General features: G+C 29.1%; 1 protein-coding gene across 1 annotated transcript; it reads left to right on the top strand.

Annotated features, from left to right (window-relative positions):
- The first annotated feature begins 9,104 nt into the window (after window positions 1-9,104).
- On the top strand, window positions 9,105-12,895 carry LOC107423489 (APO protein 3, mitochondrial). The gene is made up of 3 exons (XM_025076079.3): window positions 9,105-9,870; window positions 10,644-12,293; window positions 12,630-12,895. The coding sequence occupies exons 1-2, from the start codon at window positions 9,485-9,487 to the stop codon at window positions 11,533-11,535; spliced, it is 1,278 nt and encodes a 425-aa protein (XP_024931847.2). The 5' UTR covers window positions 9,105-9,484; the 3' UTR covers window positions 11,536-12,293; window positions 12,630-12,895.
- Window positions 12,896-14,402: the final 1,507 nt, after the last annotated feature.

Genomic DNA, 14,402 nt, shown 5'->3' on the forward strand with positions numbered 1-14,402 from the left:
TATCAATAAAAAAGATTAATTATACTTTAATATTTTTTTATTTTAAAAAAAAATTCTACATGTGATACTCAAAACTAAAATGTTATGTTATGTTTTAGTGTAATTGAATTTTTTTGCTAATGATGATTAATGGTTTCTTCATATTTAAGCAATATTAAAATACATTCTGCTGCAAGTTTAATCCTTTAATTAAAAAAAAAAAAATTTTAAAAATATCTCAAATTGTTAACCCTCATTAGCCAAAAATTCAATTGGCTAAAATAGAATAAATTAAGACTTTGTTTGACATAGTATCTACTTTTGTTTCAGGTTCAGTTTCTCTAAAAGTGTTTTTTGCACTGATTTTTTTTGTAAGTGTTTTAGATGCACTTTTGAAAATTATTAAAATACTCCAAAATTATTTTTGAGGACTAAAAGTTGCTTTGGTTTCCCATAAATTAAATTATGCTAAACAAAGTCTAAAACTTGTGTAACTTGGAACATTTTATTTAATGGCTACAAGCGCAACTTTTCCAAACTAAACAATATTGAAATGCAATTAACTCAATAAAAAAAATCTAGAGTTTGAATTGATTCACTTCAAAAGTTTAATATGTAGATACATATATATATATATATATATATATGTGTGTGTGTGTGTACATATGTGTGTGTATGTGCATTTAGACTCAAATAAGATTTTTAATAATAAAACTAATATCAAAATTTTTTTTTTCAAGTTTTGAATTACATTAAAGGCTGAAAATTTAAAATTACATATATTAATCACTAGATTCTGTGAATTATTTTTCTTAAATAGTTTTTTAGCATATCATTAAACTTACATTTGATTTTTAAAAAAATTTTAAATATGAACATTTTATGTGATCTAAAACCCAACAGAGGAAAACTAAATATTAAAATCATCATATTGTTTTTAATATAAATCTAAATTTATATATATATATGATTAAGCTCAAATCAAATCTTTAATATAAAAATTAATATCAGGATTTATTTTTTAAGCATTTAAATCATATTAAAAATTAAGATTTAAAATTACATTTATTATTTATCGATCTCAATAAGGTTTATTTTCTGTAACAGAATTTTAGTATATCATTAAATTCTTATTTAATTATTTTTTAAATTTAAATATTAATTTTTATTGTGATATAAAAGCTAATAAAAAAATTTATGTAAGAACTATCAAGTTGTCTGAATTTGATTATATATTATATATGCTTTCTAACCCATGCTTCTATTTCACCAAACAAAAACACCTAATTTTCTTCTTTCTTTTTCCCTCCATTTTTTATTTTTCAAAAAAAAAATAGAAAAAAGGAAAAGCACGTAGGAAAAGCGTTTCTTTTATTTATTTTTTATTTTTTTATTTTTTTTATTTTTTTGGAGTATGGGTACATAGATTTGAACTCGCTAGTTTGTCCACTGGCTGTTCTGAAGAGACTTTTTTAATATTAAGTTTCAAAGGTACAAAGGCATACGTGGAAAATCATAAAAAGTAGAAAGGTTGTTAGCATGATTTTTCCCTTTTTTTTAATTTGGATTAAATAAAATAATATAATATGTGTCAGGGTTAGGTTGTGATCAAAATCACATCCTTATCAAAAAAGAAAGAAGGTTGTGAAGAAAATAAACCATTAAACAATACGTAAAAGCCATGCAAGGGCAGTTAAATAATTGAAAAAAAAAAATGCTTACACAAATAGGTATATTAAACATGCATTGTTTTTATATAAATTCTAAAGTAATCATAAAACAACCATGTCGTATTATATTACTTTAGTAATTTAAAATTATTAACACAGAAATGTGAACCCACAATTTTTCCACATAAAAGTGGTGGATCTTATCGTCGGAGTGTCCTGTAAAAGGACCCATTTCAACTTTCATTAATTTCTTTTTTTGCTTTCACATTATGTCTACCCTGGAATTCTAAAAGCTTTTGACGAGGAGTTTGAAAAAAAAAATTCTAAATCGTGGAAAAAAAAAAAAAAAAGAAAGAAAGAAAAAAGAAGCATATGAAATGAGATATATGTTGGCTGTAAATTTTATTTCTTTTAATGAGTCGATGTTTCCAAGCATTTCTTTTAATGAATCGATGTTTCCAAGCATAGTCATGCTAAAATAAGATTTTTAACATAAAAATTAATATAATATTTTACTTTTTGTGCTACTGGATCATATCAGTAACTGAAATTTAAAATTATTTTCATTAATTATTGGTCTCAATAAAGTTCATTTTTTCTAAATAAAATTTTAGTATGTCACTAAAACTATATTTAACTACTTTTTGAATTTTAACTCCTAATGTTTGATATGAACCAATAATCATCAACTTTGATATGAACCAATAGTCATCAGAGAAAATAGTCAGGCTCTAATACTATTTGTAATACCCCGTTTCTATTGGTGAACCTATCACTATCTATCGATATTATCCTCAATTTAATTACTGGTCTCTACTGATGAACCTGTTATTTTCATTCGATATTGTCTCCAATGTAATTACTGACCTCCACTGATAAAGCTATCATTATCTACCTATATTATCTCTAATTTAATTACCGGTCTCTACTGGCAAACTTGTCATTGTCGATCGATATTGTACCCAATGTAATTACCATCCTTTACTAGCGAATCCGTCACTCTTTATTGATATTGTCTCAAATTTAATTACCAACCGGTTCTGATACAATTTGTAACATAGTGCACTCGGTATGGAATTTTATTTAGATTTCTTTAGAGATTACCTATCATTGAACTACTTTTGTCTAAACACTCTTAACTTCCGAATTCTTTCGAATCTAGAAGCTAATCGCTTTGAAAATACTTTAGTATTATGAAAATAATTATTAGTACATTTGAACCATTTCCTAATCAATACCCTAATAATGTGGGATTAAACATCAGTTAATCTGCCAGTACCCTACACTCGTATACTCTAATTGTCACATACATATTTAAATCTAAATCGATGAGATCTAAAAATTGGCAAATGAGTTCCTAATGGAAAATCCATCAACACGTTATGATAAAAAATAACTAAATATATATATATATATAAATTTTGATTTGTTGGGAGTGTAATTTACATTTTATGTTGTGAATATAATAATACGGCAAATACTAAAAGTTTTTACTTTCTCAATTACAATTTTAATATTAAATAATTAATGAAAATGATATTATCAATATTTTACACATCCATACATTTTTAGATTAATTATATATATATATATATATAATATAGTGAAAGTTCATATTTATCTCTTAACTTATAAAGGAAGGGAAGATATAATTATGCAACAAATATCTAAAATTATTATATTATTACCAACTAAAATTTTAATTTTAAAGTTGTTAATTGTAATATTATCCATACAACTTGTCATATTATCATTAAATTTGTTATAGTGTAAAAGATATTTTTGAAAAGAACAGTTCTAATATAATATGTATGTATGTATATATATATATATATATGTATATGTATATTATAAACACTGTGATACATGCATGTATATTAATCGCTTTAATCAGTGCATGGCAGCAACCAACAACGTCCCATCAACTGGTTAAACAACTACATCTTTCAATTTGCCTTTTGTTTTCACAACTTTTTCTGATCCACTCCTTATTGGCTCGCTGTATATGTTATCTGATTCCCTTACTACTTGAGAATCTAGTTCCACTTCAGGTTTTTGCTTTGGCCACAAACAAACAAACAACAGCCAGTAAACGAAATCCAATCTTGTCCAAAAAGGAAACGATCACAAACATTGGTATAATTTAAAATTGTGCGTGGTTGGGTCCTGTTCTTGGTCTCTGTCAAGGTCAAGGTCAAGGTCAAAGTCAAGGTCAGCTTCCATACATGTCCTTCCAATTTTCCCTTTATTATTATCTTCTTCTCTTTTTTTTTTTTTTTTTTTTGCCACCATGGGAAAGGAAATGGCATGGTCGGCCACGCTAATATATATATATATATATATGTGTGTATGTATGGATCAATTTTAACTTTGTAATGATCTGCTTTGGTCCAGAAAAAATATGGAAATTGCAATATCTTTCACGTTGAGTTTAATATATATGTTGCTAGTATATCCATAAAAATCATCTAACTAAGATTCTATTGTGTCTTTATAATTACAATACAAACTACTTTCCATTTCCACTACAAGTTACTTTCCATTTCCGATTCCAAGCGTACTTGACATTTCGCTTGATTAATCAACAAGTGTTTTCTTTTATTCACCAAAAAAAAAAAAAAATGTCTTCTTTTGTTCACTGCAAAGGTTGTCCTTTCTATCCCAAAGGCAATCTAATTACAAAATTATTATTTTTCAGGTAAAGGTTTAGAATTTGGGTCATCCTTCAATGTTCAAAAAAAATAAAAAAAAATAAAAAAAAATTTGTCCTCTTTCTTTTTCTTTGAAGCATATTTTTGTTAACTTTATAAGAAATTAGGAAGAACTACAACATATATGGTCTTCATTGGTTTTGAGCATTTTATCAAATATTAAGGGAGGTTATCTATTATTTCTTGTTCATAGTAAAGAGAATTTCACCTTCATTATATTGAATCAACTAATAGAATTTCTCCAATACAATACCATTGTATCTAATAATTTGAAAATAAAAAAAAATACAATAAATTTGTTGTGGAAAAAATAAAAAGTATTTTGCTAACCGTTTGTTAGTTGTTATACCATATTGTTAATGTAAAGATTAATAAAAAAAATTGAGGAAATTAACATAGCATAGCGATTGAGTATAACAGTTTAATGCATTCAGTCAAAGTTATATATATATATATATATATATACATATATTTATATATTAATGGTACATATATTTATATATTAATGGTTATCAATGTGTGAGAAAATATTTGTGCTTTCTCAAGTATTAGACCTTAAATGGAAGTTTACATTGTTAAGCCATAGATCAATTATGAGTGAAACCTTTTTTTTTTTTAAGACCAATTATAAGTAAAGTGCTAATGAGAATATAATCTAAAATATGGTGTTTCGTTATATATAGTAAATCAACATTGATCATAAAAACTTAAACAGTGAAAAAGTGGATTTAATATGTATATATATTTAGTTATGTTTAATATTTTTCTCACTTAACCACTTTGGTCCTTACAATTATTTCTTTTTAAAATGATCATAGTGTGACTTGAAATTTAAAGTTAAGATTTATTTCATGTTAAATCACTTCTGTTTTCAAAGGTTTAAGATGTTAGAAAGTATGGTTAATATGCATGTCTTACTATGCTAACAACATGAACATAGTGTGGTGGTATATTTAATTGTGAATGTAGGAGGGTAAGGGGAGAGGGCTTTAGAGCTTAATTTTTGTGTTCACCTCCTTCTTCTTTTCCTTTTCTTAATTGAAAATAAAGAAAACAAAACCACATTTCTTACTGTCTTTTTTCATATATTTTAAAGAATTACTTTTTTCTAAAGAACAAAAGCATATCTTTTTATTAACAACATGGTAGTAAAAGCCATTCAACCTAAAAAATTAAAAAAAAAAATGGCAGTAAAAGTCACGATTTTCTCATGATAATAACTCGAATTCTAATTCCTTCATTTCCAATATATATATAAACCCCTTCAAAAAAAGAACACGAATCTTACATGAGTTTTGGATAAACAAATTACCCCATTTTTGTGGAAAAAAAATACGTATTATATAAATTTGTTGTTTATTCTCATTATATATTGCCACACTTGAAACATAAAATTACTATATTGGATTGTACAACTCTAGTAAATTTGTCCTTTCCCCATCGTTTTCCAGAGAAAGAATCAAAAAATCCAATCCTCCTAACCCCGAGGCCAAATATAGAGAAGAGAGAAGGAATAAAAAATAAAATAAAAAAAAAAATTCTCTAATGAATTTAAACCCATTTGTCTTACACGTGAGCCATAACAAATTGAAAGACAGCCTTCATCATTTTCCCAAATATTCACAAATGGCAAAACCATGAGCCCATAATTCAATTACCCAATAACTATCCCAAAAAAGAATCAATGCTCATTTAAATATTGATGAACAAAAAAATATATTTATTTAAAATAGGAAAAAGACATATAAAACCTTTATAAACATATATATATATATATATAGTCCATCTACGGCGCAGACGATTCATATGCAAACCATGAGTATTGACGGCAGTTTTTGAAAAAATCGTCATTAATATTATCACACAGAAAAAGTATTGACGATTATTTTTTCAGAAACCATTGTCAATACTCATAGTCCGTATGTGGACAGTCTGTATTGTAGAATTTTTCTATATATATAATCAAAAGAAATTTTCATTTTCATCACTAAAGTCCAAAATCTAACCCCTTCTCTCATCGTAGTAATTCCCCTCTACCTGTCATGCTCTTTCGAGTATGTAGTGTAGAATGTTCTCTAGTTATTAATTTCTTTGACTTTTGTTTCCTCTTCTTTCCTTGTTTTGAGTGTGAGTTTTTAGAGTTTTGAGTGAGTACTGATGAAATATGTGAAAAATTTGCTAGAATGGATTTTTTGGTTGATTTAGATGATGCAATTCCAAGCGAGATTGGAGAAGCTTTTCACTACAACTTTCTTGTAAAATTATTATCACAAAGGCATACTACGATAACTTTGAGAAAGAGGTTTGAATAATTGTGAGGCCCTATATTTCACGAAAATGGATACTGGAATAAGTTTATTTCACTTTCATAATGTGATGGACATAAAGATTGTTAAGGATAGCGGACCATGGAGCTTCAGTGGATCCCTTTTGGCAATGAAATGTTGGGAACCTAAATTGGCTCCTAATGAGATAGTGTTCAATAATATGCCAATTTGGATCTAGTTGAAAGGAATACCTTTCAAATGGTTTCGGTGCCAGTGTTAACAAAATTATGTGAGAAAGTCAGAAAGGTTCTTATAGTTGAGCCAGTATATGGGAAATCTAGAAATACAATTTCTCATATAAGGGTTCAACACCTCTAGATAAGCCACTAATGTCAGGCTTCTGGGCTACATGGAATGGAAAGAATCCTTTATGGTTGAACTTCAAGTATGAAATGCTACGCCACTTTAGCTATGTAGGTGGTTTAGTTGGGCATGATGCAAAATATTGTAGATCTGTAGTTTCGGAACAATCAAAGTTCAATTTCTTAGGATAATGGCTCCATGTTGAATCTAGTCTCATGACCATGGAGATTGTCAAAATGAGTTTTTGGGTTTGGGTGACCAAATAAGCAAAGAGATGGAGATGGTCCCTTTTGTTGGAAGAAAATGGTTGGTGAAGGATTAGGAAGATTGGTCGTAAAAGGCAAAGAAGGGTGGTGATGGCAAAGAAGGTGATTTTTTCAACTAGTCAAATCAAAGGATCTTATTGGTTTGACTCAATTAGCTTTTGTTTTTTATTTCTGAGGAAACCAGCGAAGTGAAAAAATCATCATAGTATTGGTGATCAAAATTATAGTTTTTTTTATTAAATTAAAATATTGATGAACGATCACTAATGATATTTGCTTTACTTTTTAATGTGAAAATTTTGCAATTTGGGAAGTAAAATACCCTATGAAGCTAAATACTTGATCCTGTGGTGAGTGACAGGAGGATAAGGGAGGAGGCCACCTTTAATTTAAAGTCTCAGCTTCAACAAGTAATACTTTTTGCTCTCTGTTTTATTGCTCAGTTTTATGTGTGGTTTAGATATTGTTTAATCTGGAAGTATTTGTTTTGTGAACTTTGGTACTGGAAATATATTCATTCTTTGTTGTATTTTGTTTTATATGGTAGATATAGATAGTGGTAATGAAATTGGAACTCGCAATTGTATCCATCAACAATACCATCAGAATCTACAACAATTGCATCACTTCCTCCACTTCTACCATCTAGTTTAGGGTGAAAAAACAACTAGGAAACCATCCATGGTGTGGGATCATTATGAAAAAAATAAGAACTTCAAATCCTGACAATCCTAAATGTAAATGTAGATATTGTGACATAGACTATGCTCGTAACACTAAGAGATGCTGGACATATACTTTGTTGATAAACCATCATTGTAAGAAGCATCCCTATAAAGTGGAGAATAAGAAGCAAAAAATCTTGATATTTGAGAATGAAAATGAGAATGGTGGGAGCAATCTTCTTGCTATTGGTTTTAGTAAGTAAGTATGTATGCTTACATGTGCTAAAATGATAATCTCAGATGAGCTGCCATTAGTTTTGTTGAAGGTGGATTAGATTGTTTTGTAATGTAGCATGTTCTAAATTTGATTCTCCATCTCGAAAAGCAACTGTTAGAGATATTTATGCGTTGTACTTGGATGAGAAATTACAATTGAAAAATGCATTTTCTTTAAATTGTCCAAGAGTCGGTCTTACCATTAACGCTTGGATTTCTATTTAAAATATCAATTACGTGTCTTTCATTGCATATTATATTGATTATAATTGGATCTTGCACAGATGAATTTTGAATTTTTATGTGGTCTCTAATCATAAAAAAGAAAAAGTGGGGAAGGTAATTGAGATTTGTTTGGATGATTGAGGATAAATTTCATTTAAACCGTCTTCAGTTTTGCCATAAGTATATTTATGATTTTTAATTGTAAAAATTAATTAAAAAAACCTATTAGATAAGTTCTAAATGTAATTTTTAATGAACATGGATCTAATTATAATTAACATAAAAGTGAAGGGGTTTAAATAAAATTTTTCCTTTCTTTATGTTCGTAGACTTCGTAATAAAGTGGCAAACTGGTTGGCAAAATAGGCACCCAAGGGTAATCTGGCCCTTGGAATTAGCAAAACCAGGCACATATGCACTAAAAAAGAAATTTTCATTCATTTATTTAAAAAAAGTTGAAATTTATTTAGCTCTCATAGTCTTGTAAATTTATTTTTGTAAAATTAAAACCAGCTAAACTTCTGTCGGGTATAATATTACTTTGCTAATATTGCTGGTAACATATTTACATTTGATGATTAACAAGCATTCCACTTTTCACGGATCACCAAACCAAACAGTCAGAATCCCTTATTTTCATCTTGTTTTTTAATTTACCTTTTATTTCTTTTGAAGGAATTTTTTAAAAAAATAAAATAAAAAATTATAGATTGTTTTTCTTCAGGGGGAGGGGGTTAGAGTTTGATGCAATTTGCCTTCATATACACCAAACCATGTATAATAATAACAATAATAATATGAAATAAAAAAAATTGAAAAAAAATCCATTTATATATATTGGGTTGAAAAAAAAAAAAGTAAAAGAAAAATTTTTAAGAAAATTTTCAAGAATTCAAACATCGGGAAAAAAAAGTTGAAAAGCCCTGAAACAAACTCTCACAAAGTTCAGTACAAAGCTTCGTACCCCAAAAAGCTCTCTTCTCTGTTTGTCCCTCCATTAAGTCTCTTTCTCCGCTGCCAAAATTCTCATTTTCCATTAAGTTTTTGGTCTGCAGGAACAATATGCTGAAAAGGGTAGCACCCAAAATTCCTGATTTGAAGAGATTTCATTGTCGATTTGATAGAAATGTGTATTTGGCATCCAAGAAAACACTAACCCCAGTGGGAGGAGGAGTTGATGATCCTATGTATTGTGATGTACCAAAGCCTTATAGGAAAAAGTCTGAGAGGAAGCCATATCCTACGCCCATGAAGGTTTTGATTAGAAAAGCCAAGGAAGAGAAAGAACATAGGAAGGCACAGCCTTGTAGGCTCCTTGAGAAACCCCCTGATAATGGCCTCTTGGTCCCTGAACTTGTTGAGGTTGCTCACCATGTCCACCAAGCCAGACAGTCCCTTCTTCTTGGCTTGTCAAAGCTTCTTCAAGTCGTTCCCATCCAACGCTGCAGGTAAATAAATGGTTGCTTTTTCTCTGTGTTCCCTTGAAATTTTTTCATGGGCTTAAATTGGATATGTGATTTCATTTTTGGGAGATTGAATGTGCTTGATATGCAAATTTCTCTATTCGATAAATATAGGAACCTTTGCTTAATTGTAGTAATTTGGACAATAAGTTCAAGGCAAAGCTGAATTGTATAATGACTATTGGTGAGAAGAATTTGTTATGTGTTTCTTTAAGGAAAATTTTCTGTCTTTGCCAACTTGTGCAGCTAGTCATTTGTTTGGTGCACCTCCTGTCTGGTTTTTGATTATTGTATTAAAACTCTGAAATTTAACCCCAGATACTTTGTGGGGATTTTTTTTGAATTACATTATGATCTTCTTAAGGTTCAGAGAGCTTGTTGGGATGCATTTTGTTTTGGGCTGAGAAGTTAGGATAGATAAGGTTCTTTTATCTTCTCGCTATCTCAATGCCTTACAAGTAATGTTTTCCTTTTGATGCATTGTGATTTTGATTTGCCTAATTTACGTACAAGAAAGGATAACAAGGTTGGAAACTTGAGAAAGGTAGGTCAGGGTAACATTGATATTTATCGGAATGAGTAGATAGATTTAATTGGACTATACAAGTATGTGACTTGTACTTATTTTCAGATTTCTAATCTGCCTATTTGAATAGTTTTGCTTTAATTGGTTCACTGCAGGTGTAATCTGAGCTGGATATTTGACATCCCTAATATGATAATTGGTAATCTGAATTGGTTGAGGCTTGTATTCTCAGGTTCTGTTTTGAGGTACATGTTGGATATGTGGGTCATGAAGTTCGAACCTGTATGGGTCCAAAGGGTGGATTTCGAAGTGCCATGCATGTTTGGAGAAAGGGAGGAGTTCAAGATGTGGTTTTCTTCCCCAAATGCTTCCATCTTTATGATCGTGTTGGTAAACCAAGAGTTGGGCATGAGGAGAGGTTTAGTGTCCCAAGAATCCCTGCCATTTTGGAGCTTTGTATACAAGCTGGTCTTGACCTTCCTAAATACCCTACTAGAAGAAGAACACATCCTGTATATTCTATTGAAGGAAGGATAGTAGACTTTGAATCAGTAACAGAAACTGATGAAATGGATAGAAAACCTTATGCCGGGATTGTTGATTCTCTAACACGTTCAAATATAGGGACAAAAGTTGAAGAATTAGCTGATTTAGATTTGGCGAATTCTGGTAATCATCAGGATGTAATGACAGATGAAATAAAAGGAAAGTTGAGGGACTTAAGCATTGGGACAGTTGGCTCATGGTTTGAGATGATGTCGGGAGCAAAGAAGATCATGGAGCAGTACAACGTGATGACTTGTGGATATTGTTCAGAGGTTCAGGTAGGACCCAAAGGGCACAAGGTAAGGATGTGCAAGGCATCAAAACATCAGTCCCGTAATGGTTTGCATGCATGGCAAGAAGCCACAATTGATGACCTTGTGGGTCCTAATTATGTTTGGCATGTTCAAGATATGAATGGCCCTGCTTTGGATAACAACCTGAAAAGGTATTACGGGAAGGCTCCAGCAGCGGTAGAGTTGTGTGTACAAGCAGGAGCACCTGTTCCAGATCAATATAGAAGTATGATGAGATTAGACATAATTCCTCCTAACCGTGATGAAGTTGATCTTGTTGCATGAGTTAGTGTTCTTTCATGAGGTGGACGGCATTCCTGTTTGCAGTTATTGATGTTGGCAAGGAAAACAAAAGAAAGGGTTCTCATAGCTGGAATTCCAAGTCTACTGGATCAAAGTTGCATCTAGTTCTGTTTTCTTCTATGAGACTTTCAGGTCATGTATGGCTTGTGAATAATGGAGTTTGTATGAACTTCCTGGTTTCTATGTGGTACCCGTCGAAGTTGGTCATATTGCCTGTGTTTTAATCAAAAATGCCCTTTACAAATCTGGTTCTGTAAGCTTGCATTGTAACAGGAAGGAGAGCTTCTAAGGCTGGAGCAGCAAGAGAAACGATGATATTTGGTTTAGAAGAAAAAATAGGTTAAATGTAGGAGTAAGAAAACACAAAATGGGTTCAATGTAGAAGCAATGTATATACTAAAGGACCATAAATGTTGAAATGATCTATAAACAACAATACTGACATTGTTTTTTCTGAAGCATTTTGCCAGAATAGAGCAGTAAAAGTACCGGAGGGTTAATGGAACCAAGTATCCTATGTTGTCCAATTTAGTAAAAGATGTGTTTGCAATCTAAGTGTCTACTATGACTTTGACAGTGCATTTAGTACTACTGATGGAAGGACTCTAGATCCTTTCCAAAGTTCTTTGACCCCTAAAATGGTGGAAGTTTTAGTATGCACCAAAAATTAGTTTAAAGCTTCTCTAGTTGTTGATAGATTCTACATGGAAGATGTGGAGTACTTGACAAATTGGATGCAGGTAATATTTTCTTTTTATGCATTTGTTGTTTATATATATTTAAATATAATTTATTGCTAATTTTATTGTCTTTATATTTGTAGAGCTTATAAAATCAGTTAAAACTAAAGAACCTGTCAAAGTTGATTGACTTATAAGTTACCAAAGCGTAGTACAAAAAAACCAAAAAAAGAAGAAGAGAAAGATAATGTATTATGCGTTGACTTGTTAAATATTGGAATTTGATAATGTATTATGCGTTGACTTGTTAAATATTGGAATTTGATGAATATATTACATTTTATGTTTTATTCATTTTACATTTTATGTTCTAACAAATTTGATTTTATTTTGTAGGAGTGATGCCTACTACATGGTGAAATGCATCAATTGCTGCTTTTTCTTTTTTTTCTTTTTTTCTTATTTATTTTGCATTGAAGAGTTTGTTTATTTATTTATTTTTAAAACAATGACAAGTGCTGTTGTTACAGCCTTAGTGATTGATTGATTTCACTTTGCATTTTATTCTATATTAAATTACTGTAGTTGTATTTTATATTTGAAAGACCTTAGTTGAATTTTATGTTTGAAAAACTTTAAATTGTATTCTATATTTGAAGACTTGCAAGATTCTTTTTGTATTTTATATTTTATGTTTAGATAAGGACTAGAATTTAGAAATCTGAATATGTTAGGGACTTTTTTTTTATATTATTTGAATAAATTAGATTTCTTTTTTTTTTTTAATTAAAATTAGTTGTTATAAATACAGTTGTGGAAAAAAAAAATCCAAGTCCAAACCAACCAGTTATATTCGATTTAGGTTGATTTTGTTTGGGAGTTAATAATGATTTAGATTGGGTTGCTTGGTTATGTAAACTGATTATATTGGGTTGGTTTAGATTTTAATCCAAAATTGAACCAATCCTATAATGTCCACCTCTACAAAATTGGTTAGAAATATAGTTTTAAATGGTTATATACATTTTTGGTAAAAAAAAAAAATGGAAACTATAATGGCTTGTTTTATGTTTTTTTCTTTAAAATAAAAAAATGAAAAAAAAAATGAAAGGGAAATGGCTTATTTTATTTTGCAAACCGAACACACACACACACACATATATATATATATATATATATATATAAAATAGATATTCCAATTTATATATTTCTAATATAAACCATGAATCCTACTTTGTTCTTCCTTTACAGATTTGTAATATGTTTCCTACCAATCTTTTCACTCTCTATTTCCCACCTGAAAAAGTGATCAAAAAGAGAAAACCTTGGTTAAAAAAATGTATATTTCCCACCTGAAACTTGATATTTATCAATTACACTTTTTTTTAACTGCTCCCATAATTACACTTTTTTTTTTTTTAAGTTTTTGAAATTAAACATGTTTTTCTTTTTTAGTATTAAATTGTATTTCATTAGATGATTTATTTATTTATTTTTATTATTATTATTATTTTATCTTTTTCTCATCATTAGGTGATTCTTCTTATAATAATATTTATACTAAATAAGAAAAAATTACAAATTTTCCATTCTAGACTTCAACCTTACAGTTTCTATTTTCTATGACTGACTTCAACCTTAGTCACTATCAATTTTTTTTTAATTAATTACCTATTATCAATTTATTAGCCCTTCTGTAAAAACAATGTCAACCTTGAAATTTCAAATATAAAGTTTAGAGTTGCCATTGTTTTTTTTTTTTTTTTTTAAAGGGACTTAATTAGCATTCAGCTCAAAACTTAGGTGAAAAAAATTTATAATTTTCTAAAAATTATGTAGCAATGAAATTGATTGAAATGGAATACAATTTAAAGGAATATTTCAAAATATTTTAAAAGTAAAGAAATATATTTTACAAAACTAATAAAATAAAGAGGAATGTTGCTATTCTTTCATTGACTGGCCTAAAATGTAAAAATACGTCATTTTAAGATTTATTTTCCCTTTTTTGAGGAAAAAAAAATCGACAAATATATATATATATATATATATATACACATAAAAAAGCATGTATTACTTTCAAAAAAAATAAAAAATAAAAAGGCATGTATTATATATTTTCAAAAAAATAAAAATAAAAAATAAAAAAGCATATACTATAAAACTGAT

The sequence above is a fragment of the Ziziphus jujuba genome, chromosome 3, assembly GCF_031755915.1.
Source record: "Ziziphus jujuba cultivar Dongzao chromosome 3, ASM3175591v1".
Lineage (NCBI taxonomy): Eukaryota > Viridiplantae > Streptophyta > Magnoliopsida > Rosales > Rhamnaceae > Ziziphus > Ziziphus jujuba.

What these genes read in the sequence shown, in the direction of transcription:
- LOC107423489 (XM_025076079.3), top strand. Translation starts at nt 9,485, where the DNA reads ATGCTGAAAAGGGTAGCACCCAAAATTCCTGATTTGAAGAGATTTCAT. An exon ending in GTTCCCATCCAACGCTGCAG is followed by an intron (nt 9,871 to 10,643) that starts GTAAATAAATGG and finishes TTGTATTCTCAG; the next exon opens with GTTCTGTTTTGAGGTACATG.